This window comes from Corvus moneduloides, chromosome 20, assembly GCF_009650955.1.
Source record: "Corvus moneduloides isolate bCorMon1 chromosome 20, bCorMon1.pri, whole genome shotgun sequence".
NCBI classification, from domain to species: domain Eukaryota; kingdom Metazoa; phylum Chordata; class Aves; order Passeriformes; family Corvidae; genus Corvus; species Corvus moneduloides.
In genome coordinates this window covers 6,470,888-6,489,908 of record NC_045495.1, presented here as the reverse complement: position 1 = coordinate 6,489,908, position 19,021 = coordinate 6,470,888, and the positions used below count along the sequence as shown (strand labels likewise).

The 19,021-nt window shown below is 43.4% G+C and overlaps 1 protein-coding gene across 9 annotated transcripts in view; it reads left to right on the top strand.

Moving 5' to 3' along the window:
* The window catches only part of CUX1 (cut like homeobox 1), a 270,225-nt gene that overhangs the window by 94,802 nt on the left and 156,402 nt on the right, over positions 1-19,021 (top strand). For 8 of the 9 annotated variants that reach the window (XM_032130115.1, XM_032130112.1, XM_032130116.1 and 5 more), the window contains exon 3: positions 11,633-11,680. In XM_032130115.1, coding sequence (XP_031986006.1) covers positions 11,633-11,680 — 48 coding nt within the window. Of the gene's footprint in view, positions 1-4,358; positions 4,364-11,632; positions 11,681-19,021 lie in introns of those variants that run through there. The other variant, XM_032130113.1, reaches the window with a different exon arrangement.

Below are 19,021 nucleotides of genomic sequence, written 5' to 3'. Positions count from 1 at the left end.
ACAGTTGTTTATGCTTCCACTATCTGATGATGGCACCGAAATGTTTCCTTGTTCTTACACAAACTTCGGGAGCAGTGTCAAAAGTAACCTTGTCTGTTTTGATGGATCGCTGGCATGTGTAAGTCCATGGCAGGGGTGAGTATCTCAGTCCTCAGGTCTGATGGATCAAATGCTGCACAAGCCATTCCAAAATCAATTTTAAAAATGAGCAGTTGCATCTCTCCATAAGTGGATGGTCAGGATCCAATAAATAGAAGTCATAAGATCAGATAAGTTGCTTGATTAATCAATACTGATTTGGAGATTCCACGATGTCACGTGCCCAATTTTACCTCCCCCACACCCCCATAGTGGTCCTCAGTGTCTGTCCTGGCCTGGCTAAGAGGGAGCTCAGTGGTTCAGAAGTGTCAGCGTTCTTAAGGTTGTGGTCAGGTGGGAATACTCGATACGCTTTGGGTCTTAGGAGTGCTTATTCAAACATTGCATTTCCAGACACGACGTGCCTTTAGGAATTTAAAATAATTTGTTTTAACTGCACAGTGTTAATAAGCAGCTGGGTAAGATACAATCTCCTCTGAACAGTAGCTTTTTCTTTCACTGTTTTATCTGCATTTCCTAAGAGTGTTTCGCAGGATGGAGCATGACCGTGCTTGTATTTTGTGTTGGCAGCTCTCAGCGCTCTGTGACTCTGTCCCACTGTTCAGAGCGACCTTCATCATCTGCTGAGGTTTCACCAGGGCCATTATTTGTAGACTCTAGCCCAGGAAGAGGCTGGCTGTGGATCTTTGCTTTAAATGTCATTTAAAAGTGAGCCCTGTGGTGTTTTTTGCATGCAAAACTCAGTGTTCACTTCCAGTCTTTCAAGTTTGCTCACCCTGTTTCATTCCTGGCCTTGAGCCCTCAGTGGCCCTGGATGTCCATTTTGAGGTGTGTTAGGAATATTTAGCTTAAAGAAGGTGCTTGAACTTGATGTACCCTTTGCTTTGGATGCACAGAGAAGGTTTTGGATGCAGCTAAAAGCCTTCAGTATAGTATCATATGCTGCTGGCTTTGATGTATGCACTTCAGCATCTTGTAAAAGTGATCTGATGTATAGAAGATGGTGATAGGAAGAAGTTTATTGAGTATTTCTCTGGGTAAAGGGTGTTGCAGGCATTGCTGGAATTCCTTTATAAGTCCCTCTGTACATCAGTCAGGCAGTTTTGACCTTTTTTTTTTTTTTAAGTGTGGATTTTGCTTCTATTGCCAGTTTGTGCTTGACTTCTCATGGCACTTGATGTTACTTGGTATTTCAGGTAATGAGTGATGGAAAACATCTGCCATTTGGTGAGGTGCACCTTCAGTGACAGCAGAACAGTGTGAATGAGAACGTGAGCTCCACAGCGTCACAGCCTGGGTTACCCCTCGCAGAAATGTATTTCTGAGAGGCAGCAGGCACTGACAAAAGTTAGTTTTTACTTAAGTGTATCTTAATTCAAGTTTTTTTGCTGCCTTGCAATGAGTGGGAAAATGCTTCTGAGAAAAGTAGTTGTCATTTTATGTCTAATTTAGCAGTGCTGCAGCTGAGGGAAGTTTGCTACAAAGCCAGGAATAAGGTAAAAAGTTTGAAGCTTAGGTTAAAACGATGGCAGATAACTTGATCTGTAGTTGCCATATATAGTCATCCAAGAAAAAGTCTGTAGGAATCTTTCAGACGTTTATGGACTTCTCTGATGCATCTGTCGGAGCCAAACAACTCCAGCCAAGAGATAGGGAATTTGTTAAACTGCATTAAATTCCTAAATTGCTGTAGCCCAAAGGAGCAATTCTTCCTTTAATAGGGGGAAGAGTAGGAGGGAGTAGGCAGGGAGGATGGTACATTATGAAGTCTCTTCTTTTGGTAAGAGTTTCAAGAGATGAGTAACATTCTAGAGCTCTTAAAAAAAAAAACAAAACACAAACCACAGACAAAAAACTTGAATTAATTTCCGTTGCTCTCATCAAAAGCTGACTGTCTAAATTTAGCCATTTCCTATAGACGCTCAGCTTATGCTGGCAACAGTCAAACTGTTTGTCCTCAAGTGCAATTTGTCACCTCCCCCTTCTAAGTTGGTAAAAGATAAGCCTGTATTAATTCTGCTGATTTATTATTATACAAGTGTGTCTCATTTTCATCTGCCATCGAGCTGATTGTGATTCAGCAGCGCCCGGGAACGGGAACCGCTCGCTCCGGCTCCCGTGTCTCCCTTCCTAATCATCCATCCTCTGGGTTCCTTTTCCTGGTCTTTTTATCTCTTTTCTCTCCCCACCCCCTCCAAACACTGGAACAGTTCACAGTTCAACACATGAATTTGGGAATTAATCCTAGCTGAGACTATATATTACAGTTGTGAGGGGATGCTGCTGCTCGAAAGCGCTTCATGTGGGTTTTTTATTTCTGAGGTTCAGCTAACAAACAGTAAATGTATTGAATGAGTCTGTAGTGAGCTCTTGCTTTCTTTCATCTGGATGATTCATTTCTATCTACTGTGTGCTCCCAAAGCATGTGCATTATGGGCCTGAGCCTGTTTCCGTAGGAATTTTGCCAGGAAGCGTAAAGGCAGCAAAAGTTTTGTTTTCTCCGAATTGCTTCACTCACTGAAGCAACATGAAAAGCTCTGTGCTGTGTGTTTTTTTATTTAGGTCAGCAGGATGACAGTTAGATTAATTTTGAGGTGTTTTTACCAGGTATGCTAAATTAGATGTAGTAAAACCTCTGGGTCTGTATCCTGATGTTTTTGAGGTTGTCAGTTTATTTTTTTTTCCTTTGAATTTCTCATCTTTGCTGGAATCTGAAGTTATCACGTCAGCTGCATCCAAAGGGTGATGCCTGAACCCACAGCCAGTGACTCCCTGACGGAAGAAGTCACAAAGGATATAAAGACAGCAAAGATGATGGTCATGAGAGCTTCAGCAAATATAGGACATGTATTTGCAGGACAGCAGGCTTTTTACTCAAGTCCTCATGAAACAACTTGTTTCCTGTAGGAGCAACTAGATTTTGAATAAGACTGGATGGTCAGGATCAAGATTAAGAAGAAAATCTTACAAAAAGATTATTAGAGGATTGCGTAGTATTGGATTTTCTTGCATTGAAATCAAAGCAAAAGGCTGACTGTAGTGATAGAAATCAGTAAATACACCTGTGTTCTTACATGCAGGTATGTCAGAGCGTGATTAATGCACGGGCTGCTCACAGCTGTATTTGTAATCTGTGTGTAAAAGATAAGTAAGGAAAGCAATTTTGCAATACCTGATGTCCCAGCAGTGCCTCCTGCCCAGTTTGCAGATGGCCTGTAAGGATCCGTGAGGATGAAGCCCGGCTCCTCGTTATTACATTTAACACAGAATTATTCTTCTTGGAAACGTAACTTGACTTCAAAGCAAGATACTTGTATTCTGGAAACCAGTAACAGGTTTTACAACATGAATGCTTTTTAGTAATCTCACTTTTCATAAATGAAGCAGTACACTGGAATTTATGATTTCTGAATGGTTCTACCCATCTTTTCTTTGAGACTGAGGAGAAATCCCAGTCCCACGAGCCCAGTGCTGCAGCCAGACAGCTCCAGCTCATGGTCCCATCATCCCAGAAGGCTGAAGCAGGGTGCACTCTGATTCCAGCACTGCTTGTGTGGAGGGAGTATGGAAAATTACAGCTGCAATTATGGTTTCACATGAAATATTCTTCTTTCTAAATCCACCATATGAAGCATTAGGCTGTGTTTGAACTGGTGTTGTTAATTGGACCACAGCACTTAGGTGCCTCTTCTGCAGAGTCATGCCCCCTGTCATTAGCCTCTCATTAGACACGTTAATTTTTTAGGGCTCATCATAATTACTTTCTTTCAGAAGTTCCCCATTTTACACTGAAGAGAAACCTCTGATCTGCTGGCTGTAATTCTGGATAACCAGGGGAGCGTTAGGAGCACTTTATGGACTTTCAGCGTGGGAAATGCAGTGGATGGAGGACGAAGTCCTGCAGGATGTGATTTGGGAGGAGTGTTCAGGATCTTTTTCACCGGAAAACTCAAATCACAGGGGCAGAGAACTTGTGGAACAACATGGAATTTATGGAGGGACAGAGCAGTTCTGGTTAAAATTTGACAGATGTAGGTGAGGCTGTTTTTTGGGATGTAAAAGTATATTGGGATGCACAACTAAGCAGTCAGTTTGCTTCCCATGGTTTTGGACAGATGGACTCATCTAATAACATCTGCAGGTACTTAACAAAGCTCTAATTATCTTTGCTCTGTGTAGGGATACTGGCCTAAGCTAGGAATGGCAATTCCTGGATTTCACTGACACGTGGCTGTCCTGCTGGCAAGAAGAGTGCACTTCAGAGGTTCTGAAATACTTATTCAGTGTATCAGATGTGTTTTCATTACGTAAATAAGGAGTTCTGGTGGCCTGGGATGATGCAGATGTGTTTTTTTCCGTGACAAGGGTCTGTCATGGCATGTTTGATGTCACCTCAAGCCTTCAGCAGGGACCACAGGGTTTAACAAGAGAGCAGGAGGGAGAATCTCCATGGAGCCATTACCCAGCGTGAAGCCTTTTAAATTAATATGTTTGTTAAAAGTGGTGCTTGATTTTCTGTATGTGTTGGTGAACTCCTACACAAGTCAGCCTTTCCTTTTTTTCCTGACTGGAATTTTAGTGTCATTTCATTACAATTAGCTCCTTCCAAAGCTCCACCTGAACCGTTTTTGTTTGAACTAAATTTTTTGTTTCCTAGCAACTCTACTTTTTAAGTTCTGAGTAGTTGCTGTTCAATGTCTTTCCTAGCCACTGTTAACTCACTGGTTTATAAATGACATCAGGGTTGTCACATGATGCTAAAAAGCTTCGTTCACCACATTAATTTGTAAAGTTAGGTAAAAAAAAGCTTTTTGTATTCTGCATAGTGTACATGTGTATATATACACGCACTTCCATACATACATATGGGTGCAACAGTTCCTCTCTGGCAGGGTGGCTTTTTAAACAGTTGTGAAGGTCCCCAGGCTGTTTGGACGTGGCTGCACAGGCCCAGAGTAAACCTGTGAGCTTTTTGTTTATTTGAACTTGGAAGAAACCATAAGAGGATTCCGTTAAGACTCGGGGAAATTCCATTGAAAGCAAAGTCCCAGCGTGGCGAGGAAGCTCCTTCCCAGATGCTCCGTTTTCCCCAGCTTGGGAAGAGCCCAGTTTGCACCTTGCCACTGGAAGGGGTCACAGGACCAGCCCCAAAATTCTCCCTCTTGACCCGTTTCCCCATGGCTGAGTAGGACCCATGTGGTCTTTGGAGTTTGGTAGAAACCAGGGGATTTCCACAAAGAAACTCATGAAAGTTCTCTGTGCATCTGCTGTCACTTCCTTTGGGATTGTCATGTGGCTGCAATCTTGCAAAACTGTCTGAAGTGGTCAAACAGCAAAAATTCCGCCTCTTTTCAAGGAACCTGTCTCAGTGTTTACTCTGCAGGCCCTGCTTTGTAACCTCTCTCCCCCTGAATTACAGTGCCCAGGGTTTTGCTCAGTGTTCCACTCGAAGCTGAAGTCTGCGCTCACTAATTCAGCCCTTCACCAATGGAATATTTTTTCACTTCTTGCTGGGTGGGTCCATACACTGAAAAATAGGTCAAGAACAGTAATCTAAATCTACTGCTAATAAATAATTAAAGCTAATGGAATTTGCACAAGATCTGTGAGCTTGAAATATTTCCGAAAGTACTGTGGTGTACGTTTTGCTACTGTAAATCAAGATTTTTTATTTATCATTGTGCTAGGTTGAAACGTATCTATAAATGTAACTTAAAAAGGTTTTTTTTTGTACAGAGAAAACACTGGCATGTTAGTGTACTGAAATAACTAAAAATATCATAGAAGATTGATAAGATAGTGATTCATTCTTTAATGATCGGATTTCGAGTAAATACTTCAGCAGCCTTAAGCAATAAGAGGTTTTATATCTCATTAAATCAAAGTGTAAATTGAGCAATAAATTGTTTACTCATATGATTTACTTTGCCTTATATTTTAAGAATTAAGTAAGTCATCTGAGCTACTGTATAATACCTGTGTGAACAACTATCTGGGGTTTCAGTTTCATCTCTTTTAGATTAAAGCAAAGTGGAACTTGCTGGAACTAATTAAACATAAAGACTTAAATGTTTCCTTTAGTACACCCCCAATCACATGTGCCCAGGATTTCTGGTGGAAAAAAAAATTGTAATATTTTGGATTTTTTTCATAATGCAAAGAAATAATGTTTAAAACTTGTGCACTGGTAGGTGAGTGTCTGAGTGATCCCAACCCCTTCACCCATTTCCCCACAGCAGGGCGAAGCATCTGTGCTTGCTGCCTCTCTCTAATTAACCAGCAGAACTGCTTACTCCTAATTATAGTTAACTTGCTGATTTGTGTGTTTCATAGTGACAAGTTGTGTCCTTGAAGTACACAATAATCAAACACACCTCAGAAGTTGATGCCAGCGTTCTTCCCAAATCCTTCATGCTTGGCTGCCTCTCACCTCTCCCCCTTTCAGCTGTATTTATGGGAAGCTCAGCAGCATTCTGGAGATAATAGCGGGGTGGATGGAGTGTACAGAGCCCTGGCTGTGAGGGCACATGGATAAACATCCTCTCAATCCCTAGGAACAGATACCCACCCTCCCAGCACGCTGCCTCCAGGGACAGGGACATAAACCTGGCTCACAGTTTTTGACAGGAGAGCTCCCCTTCAGCTGTGCTATTTATTATCATGGGAGTCATGGAATGATTTGGCTTGGAAGGGATCTTAAATCTCATCTCATTCCACCCTTTGCCGTGGGCAGGGACACCTTCTACTAACCCAGGTGGCTCCAAGCCCCTTCCAACCTGGCCTTGAACACGTCCAGGGATGGGAAGTGTTAGGTGTTGATGGAATTACAAACAGCCTCCTGCACAACCAGTAGTACATCCTGGGGGTTGTTCTGTGTTGTGTTTTTTCTTTTTCTTTCTAAGTCCTTACAAGAAAGAATCTGGGGTCAGGCTGTCCAGCCCCTGCCAATTTGGAGTGCCGGGCCCGTGCCAGTGTCTGATTCCATGTGGGCAAACAGGGAAGGGGACACGGAAAGGGAAGGCAGCAGGGCAGCCGCAGCATCTCGCGGTGATGAGGCTGCTCCAGAATGGTTTGTGACAGCTGAACTGGTGATGTCACCCACGCTGATAACAGTGGGCTGCTTCTCATTAGGATTCCTGTGCCAGCCACAGTGACATTCCCCAGCCCGTGCGTGGCTCCAGCAGACGAAATACGGAACAATTGGTAGGAAATGTGGCACGGGAGGCCCACGCTGGAATGTTCACCCAGGCTTCTGGGGTGTTTTGTTTTACAGGAGCACGGTGCTTGTGTAGATGATAAAGGTGTGTAGGTCAAGCTCAGCCTTGCTGGACCACTTTATCAAGCTGGGGTCAGAGGGCTCTTGTGACATTTAGAGATAAGCGTTTGGGAGGTGAATGAGGTGGAGCAGCCTGTGAGGAGATCAGAAGGTGCTCATGTAGCTTCAGACCTCAAGTAAATTACAAATACAGCGTTGGTAGCCTGACCATTGCTATGTCCTTTGTACTGTACGCAGGGTATTAAGGTCTGGATAAATAATGTAGTTTAGTTGTCAGAAGGGTGCATTTGTTGCCCAGGATTTTAACATAGATTTATTCTTGGTTTATTTGCCGTGGAGTTATTTTTAATGAGAATGGAAAGGGAGTTAAAAATTATGTGGATTCAGATTTCATTGTTTAGCTACTTGATCAAAATATAAACTCCTTGTTTTTACTCTTGTAAAGAGGCAATGCTATATTAGCTTTCAGCCATCAGATTTGATTCAGATAATGATACAGCATCCTAATTCATGGGCTCTTCATCAGATAGTGAGTTTGTCTCTGATAAAGCCTTTTTCAGAAAACTGCTCTACCCCTGATAAATCATCCAGAGAGAAAGAATGCATGTATTTAGATGGCACAGAAAAATAGGCTAATAATGGGATTGTATTCCTATACTCAAATATTTCAGTGCGTTTGTGTTGATAAATTATAATTTGTTTTAATGTTCAGTTGCATGGACCCTTTTCAGCTGTTCTGCTTGGCCGCAGTGGTTTGGTAACTGTGTGAGGGCTGGAGCCTGGATGCTTTTCCTGTTTTGATCACAGCCCAGGCAGTAAAGGCCACCACACTTTAAACAGATCATAAATCACCCGGTGTCCTTGCTAACCAACCCTGCAGATTCCCCCGGGTCTGAACTGAACGTCCTTCTTCCTGTTCAATTTAGTGTAAAGAAGGTGAAATTCCCTTTGAAGTTCAGTGTAATATTTTGAGACAAAGTCTGATGAGAAATTTTTCCAAACTGCCAAAAATAAATCTCCCCAGCAGAGCTGTGACTTGAGGCATATGTATTCCTGACTTCTGTCTGTTTATTTTTGTTTCCCTTTGGTTGTGAGCTGTCTCAAGTTTTGATGTTGTTTCACCGAGGAAGGAATTATAAAAGTACCCTATAAACTCTTTCCTATAAACTCTTTCCAAGGGCAAGCCAGGAAAGAAGGGGAGAAAAGAAAAACTGTGAAAAAGGTGTTTATGCCTTTTGCTGTGGTGTGTGCCATTCATCCACTCACCTGCACGGAGCGTTTGGCTGAGTTTAAAATACTGGATCCCATTCCTGCAGTTCCCTTTCCTGGCTGTTTGCTCTGGGAAGGGAATGGCAGTGGGATGCTCTGTCCCAGTTGTTCAGCTGCAACAGATTTCAAGTCATTGCGAAGACTTCAAGTGGTCAAAGCATTTTACCCTGTTCAGGTGTGTGCTCTGATGTATCCTGGGGCTGTCCTGGGTGGATTGCAGTGGGATAACCCATTGCTTGCCAACGGGGCTGGGTCGCCCTGAGCTGCCTCCTCCTCTGTCAGGAAAGATTTTAAAACCCCTTTTACCTCCACCACAAGCTGCTGTCTGAATCAAGCACGTTTTCCCATTATGGCATGAATTTTGCTTGGTAACGTTCTGATTGCTGGGATGAGTGTTCAGCATCCTGAATTTGCTAAATGAATGCACTTGAAAGGTTTTCTCCCTTTTTGACAGCTTGACCAACTGTTTCCATGGCTTTGGGATGCTCCTTCTATTCCTTTCCACCCCTGCTTCTCTCCCTCTTTTCTGCTACAAACAGCCAACAACAACATCCCTCATTATTCAAGATGAATATGAAGGTGAAGGCCTGGCATAGTTTATATAATGAAATAAAAAGTACTGCAAATCCTGTCTTTGAGAACTCAGAATGTGCCAGAGGAGGCAGTTAAATAGCAGGATCTTGGCTAGAGCTTGCCATGGGCACAGGAGCAAGGATAACATTCTCCTGCCTCTGGATCTGGGATTAGATCTCCTGTATTTCTGCCTTCGCTTCTGACATCACTTTTCTGGCTGGTGCCAAACAAGTCAGTAAATTCAGAGGCAGTATCAGGGACAAAAGCCCTAAACCCAGTGATTTCTGACCAGCTGAGATTTTTATTTCAAGAAAAGTTGCTTTGCTTGGATGATATAATTTTTCCTGATTTTATAAAGGGTGCCGGTATCCGGCAATCTAATTGTGTAAATCTAATTCTGTTTGTAATTTCACTGGGCACTAAAACCGCCTCTGCCAGATTTTGGCCTTAAATGTGGGCATTTATTTTGCCATCAGTGGTTATTGTTACTTTCTTCAATGTCAGCATCATCAGGTTACAAAGAAAACATGTTCTAAAACGTGCACAGCCCTCAGGTTTCCCTGGGGAGGCAGGGAGTGGGGAAAAGCTGCTCAACCTGCCAGTTTGCTTTGGTAGAAGTGTAATTTGTAGATGTTTGTGATCCACAAGGACAGTGTCCAACCTTTTTCTGTCCCAAAACAGGCAGCAGGATATATCAGAAAAAATTTAGGTGACTTGAGTTGGCCTAAGAAGAGAAGCACAGTTTGGTTCAGTCCGAAGAGAGAGCTCAGCAAGCTGCAATATTATCCTTGACTTGATGGGGATTAAGTTGTATTTTAGTGCAATAACCATGTCAGAAGTGAAATTTGGCTGATCATTTGTCTTTGATAGCTTCATTTGCCTTGGGCCGCCTAAGCCATTTCTCAGGGAGTGGGAGAACTTCTGATACTCCAACTCCCTGCATGACTTGTCATTTAAATGACAAAAATCACTTCTCTCAAAAGCCTACTTTTCCTTCAGGAAAATCAGATTAAATCCAGAGCTGGGAGTGTTTTGGTGAGTGGTTTAACGTCCAATATGTTGCATGGCTGTAGATATAAAAGTAAATGTGTTGGAAAAGAGAATTTCCCAACTTTTTAAGGTCACCTTCTTCTCCAAAAAGCTCGAGGCTTCAACAGATCCTTTTCTATGTAGAGAAACAAATATATCTTTGTGACTCCCTGCATGAGGTTCAGGTAGCTCGGCCTGTGTGCAGGTAGGAGGATTTCATGGTTACTGAAGGAGTTTGTGCCTGTCCCAGTTGTGGGCACAGTTCCCAGAGCATTGTAGGACTCAGGGTCGGAGGGGTTGTCCAGAGTCTGACCAAATCTCACCTGGCCCTAAAAATGGGTCTTTAGCACCCATTTAGCACTAGTTCTGGTCAGCTGAGCCTTGGAAATCTCCAAGGATGGGAAATCCACCTTTTCCCTGCAGCAGCATCACTGCTGCCCTCCCAAGTGGTGCAGCATCATGTTGCTGGTGTATAACTCCTCCAGATTTATTCCCAGGTGTAAGTGCACTATGAAGTGGCTGCTTGTGCCTTGTCAGTAGCCAAAGCAGGAATGCAGCATCTTGGCTGTGCATCACTAACAGTGTTCTCTGCAGAGTTACTGGATTTTCTTCTTCAGGCACACACATAATAAGAATTACGGAATTTGTAAGTGAATTAGAGCCAAACCAGCTTAGAAGTGAAGCCATAGGAAATGTTACGTACAAGAAATATATATCCCTTTTTGTCTTAAATTATCTCAGTTGCTGAGTAAAAATATGCTATAAACCTTTAGAGTGATTCTGTGGGCAGTATTTTAATGAATTTTGTAGCAGTAAGTGTGTTGTAGTTCGGAAGAAGCAATTTTGAGTTACACAGAAACCAACAAATAATACTTGTCATCTTCAGTGTGCTCCAGTTCTCTGATGACTAAAGCCAGAGCACTCTTGGGAAAATAATAAACAAAACAGAGATTTTGCAAACTGGCAACACTCTCAGTTGAAATGATGGTCCAGAGTCATCTTCCTTTAAGCCTGGCTTCCATTTGTGGGAATTTCCTTGGCGTAAGTTCAGAGGTGTAGCTGCTGTGGAGGTAGATAGAGGCATTTACTGCTAATCTCATTAATGTTTCAGCTGAATTAGGAGACTGAAGGCATTCAGTGCCTACCCAGCAGCACCACAGTTTGGATAATTAATACCATTTGCAGCAGATGCAGGTGTATGTCAAACTGGAAATTCAGACCTGCTCAAAGTGAACTCCAGGTATAATTCTGTTTTAATCAAAGCTCCCACAAAATGCGATCAGAATTTAAGTAACACTTGAGAACTGAAAATAACATTAGGAAAAGCATGGTGATGACTTGTCCTTTCCAGTTTTTCTGATGGAATATCCTGCTTCTGTCTTCCAGGACCTGCGCAAACAGGTAGCTCCATTACTGAAGAGTTTCCAGGGAGAGGTAAGATCTTCTTTTGCTTCTTACAGTGTTTTCAGTGCTGCTTCACATGAGCCTGGTGTGCAGGGAATGTCAGCCCCTGAAGGGAGCCTGAAGATGGAGAGGGACTTTTTACAAGAGCACATAGTGACAGGACAAAGGGGAATGGCTTCAGACTGACAGAGGGTAGGTTTAGATTGGATATTGGGAAGAAATTCTTTCCTCTGAGGGTGGGGAGGCCCTGGCACAGGTTGTCCAGAGAAGCTGTGGCTGCCTCATCCCTGGAAGTGTTTAAAACCAGGTTGGATGGAGCTCTGAGCAACCTGGGATAGAGAAAAGTGTCCCTGCCCATGGCAGTGGGGTGGAACAGGATGATCCTTAAGGTCCCTTCCAACCCAGGTCATTCTGTGATTCTGTGATACACTGGGTTTGTACTGGACAATCTGAACTGGTCACATCACTTTGCTCTGAGCATCCCTAAGCCTCCCTGAGCCTCCCTGAGCCTCCCGTCACCGTGGCAGGGACCCAGGTGGCACATCCAGCTCGCTGGGCCTCACTGACCCTACAGGTTGAGCTCTTAATGAATGCAATGTAATGCACTCATAAGACATGAGGATACTGCAGATCATTCTCCTGCAAAGCTTTTCAGCTGTGGAACATTGTATTCCAGAGGGCTGATGGAAAACCTTGGGTTGGCAGGTGTTTGTTGGAAAGGCAGCAGAAAGCGTTAACAGCTCCGGTGCTGGCTCCAACTTGGCTTTCTCTTCACAGCACTCACCGAGAACACACAAGCAGAGTGCTCACAAGTTTAAAAGCCAACTGTTGTTATTCTGAAGAGTTTCTATAGGCAAAGGCAGCTGAGCCAATTAGAGAGTTTTCCATTTTCACTGTGGCCAGATGGGAGCCGTGGTTCTGCCGCTCGGAAAGCGTCAGGGAGGGAGCTTGGAAATTGCATTTGTCCTTGTAAAGCTCCGTGCCTGCGTGGGGTGGTGGATGGAGGTTTGAGCTCACACTGCTGCATATTACAGAGCTCTGCCCCTCAAGAACTGTGTTCCAGCACTTCCTCAATCCATGAGTTGTTCGCTGACTTTAGATTGTGGCAGTTCCTGTCAGTGCAGGGAAGTTCAGGAACGTTTTTTCAGGATAGGGATTTAAGTGCACGGCTCCCCTTAGTGAGGCTTGCATTCCTGATCACTTCTACATCCTGCTAAATCTGTGTCCCAACTAGGCAATAATCCCTCCTTTGAAAGCAGCACGGTACTTTTTGCTTTACAAACTCATTTCCCAAGTATTGCTAGAAATAAATAAATAAACAGGACAACTTTGTCCTTGATATATCCAACAGACATTTGTGAGAACAAAGAATGACTTGCGTGAGTCCGTTTGCCAATGGAAATTTACACTTTAAAATTGCTCCGAGTGCATTGCAGTGCTCTTAGAACCTTTTCACTTCGGTTTCAAGCTTGCAATGCACTGACTGAAAAGTGCATGTGTGCTTTCAGCACTGTTCTTTAATGAAGGGAATGTCTGAGGATCGAGTAAGAAGCATAAATTTAAATTTGGCTACAGAGAAGGAGATTCTCCCATTAGATCTTCCCTGGTGGAGACAGCTCCCTGTTACCTAGGTATGGCTCACACACGCTCCTCTTCTGTAGTTTTGTTTCACTGATACAAAAGTGAAGTTTATTTTGGTATAAATTCAACCTCACCAAGTAAAATTTGTTGTGGGAATCCCATTACGTAAATGAAGCACAAATACATTAAAAGACTGTGCTGCTGAATCTCTGAGCTGGTGATTCTAGTCTCCCTAATCGAGACAGGGTTTCAGAAACCTAAAAAACCTGAACTAATCATGATTGACTACATAAATGCACCACATTAAACTGTGAATTATGGTATTTGATTATAGATGTAATTACTGTATCTTGTTTTGGAGACAAATCAAAATACTGAAGATATGAGCCTGTTCTGTTGAGTTATATTTGATTGTTCAGGATATAGATCTGGTTTCTGGTTGTTGTTAAGGCTGACTGCTCTGGGTATCTCAAAAACAAGTTTTATTAAGCAAATAGGCTTCTCTCCATTTCAAATCCACTGGAGATGCCTCGATTCCTGTCCCTGGAGAGGCTCAGGGAGCAACACTTCTGGGAACAGGACACCCACCCCAGCAGCCCCCTGGGATTGCCTTGCAATAATTTATTACCTGTCAGGTGATATTCAGTGTCCTGGGAGGAGCTGGCAGAGGGACCTCTTGGTCACACAGTACCTGTGGGATGGGATGATGGGAGGAGGAATAGGGCAAGAGGTTCCCTGCTTTTACTACACAGACGTCAGTTTTCAGCTCCAGATTTGTCCCTGGAAATGTTCAAGGCCAGGCTGGATGGGGCTGTGAGTAACCTGCTCTAGTGGAAGGTGCATGAGGCAAGGGAATTGGAATGAGATGGGCTATTTAAGGTCCCTTCCAACCCAAACCTTTCAGTGGTTCTGTGATTTTGGGTTTTTTAAAATAGATAACAGCAGTGAGTAAATAAAAGAGAGGTAAGTGGAGAAGTGGTGAGAGTAAATGTTTTCTAGGGCTCCTTCTGCTGGAGAGCAAGTGTCCTGGAGCAGGAGGTCAGGAGTGCTGTAGGAGCAGCCTCCATAGGCAGTGTGGGTGGGAATATGGATCTTTGGGGCACCACCAGCTGTTCATTCAGAAGTGAGGAGAAAACTTCTTGCCTGATGCACCTTCTCCATTTCCCTGTGGGAGAGTCTCCACCACATTTTTGCCCCCGACTCCTGTCCCCACCCCCACTGCTGCTGCTGCCCCATCCTTTGCTCAGACTCTAATATTAGACAGAATTAGGTGCTTTTTGCATGGAATAATAAATTAGATTCCACATCAGAAGGGAAGTGGGCTTTTGCCAATCCCATCTGGGCTGACTGTGCACAGGGCTGTGGGCTCTAGGGAGGGCCAGCAGATCGGAGGATGGAGGCAGCTCCCTAATAAGCACAGATATTTAAGCAGCTTTACATGGATATTGCTGTGTTCCTGCTCCCCACCCCCTGCCTTTCCTCAGCACTTTTCCTGGTGTGATCCCACATTTAGCCCAAAGTTGGGGGATTTTTTTGCTGGCTTAGTTTCCCACCAGGTGGGTTCAGAGCAGCAGCTCTGAAAGGAGAGGCCAGGAGAAGAAAGCCGGGGGCAGGAGCAGCACAAATGTGTCAGCTCAGATTGACTTAAACTGTCCTTGAACTGTGCCTGGGTGAACCTGATGTGACTTGGAAAGAGGGGAAGTTAAGCTCAGGTATTTATGTCCCCTCCCAAGCACGATTTATGGGAGCTGCTGGTAAACCTGGGGCCAGTTGGCTTTTTTAAACAAACCCACAGGTCACTTTAGCTAATTTTTCTCTTCAGTTTGAACATGGAATATTGATACTTCCCTCCAATATTTCCCCATTATATAATATGAATTTTAAAGTACTGGACAAAGCAGAACATTCTGTATTCCTTAGTTATTTATCTCATTCATTCAGATAAAAACTGTTCCAGTTATCAAATATTCAGTTTCCATTAGTACTTGGAAATAACTTTCTTTGTATAGATCTCAGTGCATTAAGTAACTGGATTTTTTATGATAAGACTTAAAGTAAAAGCACTATGAAATGGAATTTAGCATACTACAGATTTTCAAATGCATTCCTACTTCAGCACGAGCCCCTATTAATTCATCACTGGAGAATAGTTTTATTATAGTACTTTTTCCTTATTTAGGATCTTAATGGAAATTTGAAGGCAGTTTTCTAATTTAACAGAGTGTTGTGTCTGCTTCAGAGCTGATGGTATTGTTCTTTTGAAATCTGTGGGTAACTTTTCTGCCTTCCCTGGAAGATTTAAGGTCTAGGTGGTGTAAATAGGCTATTGTGAGCAAGACAGTTAAAGTTATTAATTTCAGAAGTGTAAAATGCTGTCATTTCAATCTTAAATCTCTATCTTGCTTTTCCTTTTTCTTGCCATTAAACTGAGGACACAACTTATTAATGGTTTGCTCTCCCTATGCTGGGCTAAATACAGGACAGAATCAGGAAAGGTTAAAGAGCTTTATCATGCAATCATGACATGATTATTATATATAATTTGCAAGGCACTCCTGCAAGCAGCCATTCGAATAAGCTGTGTTTTGGGTAGGTCACTGTGCTTTACCATGGGTACATCAGTGGATGGTTATTTGTACATGAAATCTGGGATAAAAAAGAAGCAGCAAAGAGAAGGGATGTTCTTGGGCTATGTTAGTTCACAGAACTGAAGCTGTGGTATGGAAATCTAATGTTGGAACCCGTATTTGTGAAGTCATCAGGCAGATATTTTAAGGCTGGGAAAGGATTTCCTGAGGTCATTAGCATTCTTTTCATGTGGCATAAGAGCACTGTCCAACAGTAATGCAGTAATCCCTCATTTGGAGAACCCTCTAAGGCACAGACTCCAAAACAACATGCTGGACTTGATGTCTGTGAAAGCCATTTCTCATATTCTTCTCCCAGAGCAAGTACTTTTAAGGGTATTGCCATTCTGATGAGACCACTCTGGCTCCCCACTTAGCTGAATTGCTCTTTAAACTATTAATTTGGTCAGTCGAGTAATTTAATAGTTTTCCATATGCAGACAACAGAAGCTGAAAATCAGCTTGATGTGCTGGAACTACTAATCATGTCTTTGAAGGAGTACTCTAATAATGTGTGTGCCTAAACCACTTCAGACCTGTGTTCCTTCTGCATTTTGAAGGACTGTTCCTGAGCTGATACTCACATTTTTTTTATTTTACCCCCTTTAATTTCCTTATGTTAAATTTCCAAACCTAATTAATACAATTTCTTTCCTGTACATTCACTCCATGATGGCTCAATTAGAGCAGCAGTAGAACTGTGGTTCAATATTCAGGCCAACTTCATAATTGAAAACACGTTTTCTTCTCAAAAGCTGCAGCTGGTTTGGTTCTGCTCATGCAGAAAAGGATATAACCTTGCATAACATAGGAAATGAACGGTTGAGAGAGAAGCCAAATTCAATTTCAGTCAGATATTTTGAGGATAAGTCCATGATCTATGGAAGCAAGGGAATGAAAAGTGTGTGTATGTGGAAAGCAGCGTGTTCAGCACTCTATTAATCACGGCCAGCCTGGGTGCTGTTGTGTGCCTTGCGTTAGCACTGATGCTCGTAGGGAGGCTGGAGAGCAGCCAAGCACTCCAGAAGTTAACCTCTTAAAGACCCTGAGCTGCTTTCTGTTGAATAAATGTAATTTTGTGGTCAGAAATAAATGCTTGTGATGTAGCAGGAGCTTTGAAAACAACAGCGTGTCAAAGCTATTACAAATTGCTCTGTGTTGGGGAAGTCAACAGCATACATCAAAATCCAGTGCTCATGTTTGGGCCCAGAGCCTCCCTGCTTTTCAGTGGAAGTCCCATCAAAACCCTTTATTCACCAGAAGTGAATATTTTTGGCAGTTAATTATCTTTTAAAGTCCACTCTGCATCTCAGTTCTGTTCCCCAAAGCAGGGAGAGGTCATGACCTGCTCTTGGGGTAACCACAGCTCCACAGCACTTTCATTTCTTTGTTTACAGAAGTGTGTAAATGATTATTTATTTATTTTTAGCTGGCTTGATTGCAGTTTAAACAACATCTTTCCTGAGGAAGGTGATTTAAATATACTCCAGCATCTCACGGGCGGATGAGCTCTCCCTGCTGAGCACGAGGGGTGGCTGCTGCAGGGCCGAAAGCATCCCCAAGAGGAGACACTGAACTGCAGGGGAGGGACAGAACTGCAGAGACTCTCAAATACAGTCAGAGCCTCTCCTATTATATCCCTTTTTCCTTCCTGGGACAGCTCTCAACTATGGGGATAACAGGCAAAGTCCCAAAGCTGGCACATCCCACCAGGAGCAGCGACAGGCGCTGTGCACCGTCCCCAAAGCTCTTGCAGGTTCCTCTCCAACTTGCAGGCAAGTTGTACCAAGACAGCAGAGACTACCAGGGTAACTTTGGGGAGGATCAGCCCAAATCCTCTTATTTTTACATAATTGACAAAGTGCTGAAATTCCTGTTGGCAGCTGGTGGGCTGTCTGTACCGAGGCGCGCTGTGCCGCTGCCACGCGCTCAGGGGGAATGGGAACAGTGGTGGGAAATTCAGTTTATTCAGGATTCCGACAGGCAGCACTGGTGCAGCTCGCAGGGTCAGGAGTGTCTTCTCATCCTCAGGGGAAAAAAAGAGAGCTTGAAGTGTGCTGGAAGGAATGGGGATGGGAGGGCTGGGCCGGGCGAGGTATTCTGCCGAGTGTCGTTAGAATCCAGTCCCTGTTTCTCCAAATACAGAATTCTCTCTGTATTTATTACAGAATTATGTCTGCATTTATTACAGAATTACCTCTATTTACTATGAGGCTCTACAGAAGCTGCTGCCTGGTCTTGCTTTGTCAGAAAAGAGAAGCAAGAGGGTGAGCTCAGTATAAAACACCAGGGAAAGGTTGCATCTTGGTATTTACGTGCAGGTGGATTTTGCACAAAGGTGGTTAATGAGCTCCTTCTTGCACACATTCCTCTGACCTAATTTTTTTCGAAATACCTAAACAAAAGTTTGGATCATCCATGAGGGAGAGGAGCGATTGTGGGTTCCAGGTCACTGCTCAGAGGCAGCAGGGGAGGTGCACAGGCAGGTCAGAGCACCCACTCACCTTACACGTAGCCCCTGCTGCTGGGAAGCTGGGGGTGATGTGGGGTAGCACAGGCTGCTCTGCCCTGGCTGTCTCCCCTTCCTCCCTGCCCCATTTCCCACACCAAGCATGGCTGGGCTGGCTGTGGCTGGAGATGTTCTCCATCCTTGTGCTCTTACCAAACCTCAAGGATCAGAACTCTGACATCTCCCTGTTTGGTAACAGGAAAAATGATTTGCTGATCTATTCACTAGAAAGATGTTCCTTCAATTTTGGGGAAAGGATTTGTCCCCTCTTTAGAGGTCAGCTCTTTGGTTTACCTTTTTTTTTTCCATTTTTCCTTCTTGAATTTCCATTAAGAAAATTCATGACTGGCCTGTGCTGACTTGAGGAGAGAGGCTGGGATGCAAAGTGTAGAATTACAAGGGTAAATAGTTATTCATTGTGCAGCCAAATTGGGGCACTCCATGTTTGGTTTCACACAAGGTTTTTACACCCCTTAAATGACACAATTTGACTAATCACTAGCACGCAGACTTAGTAATTTGAGTAAAACTTTGCAAATCAACCCTAATTCCATAGCATTCCTGCTGCCTGTCTATGGATTCAGGCATCCCTGGGGTCAGCCTTGCTGGAGTTAGTGGTTTGTGACACCAGAAAACACTGTGAGGGTTTAAATA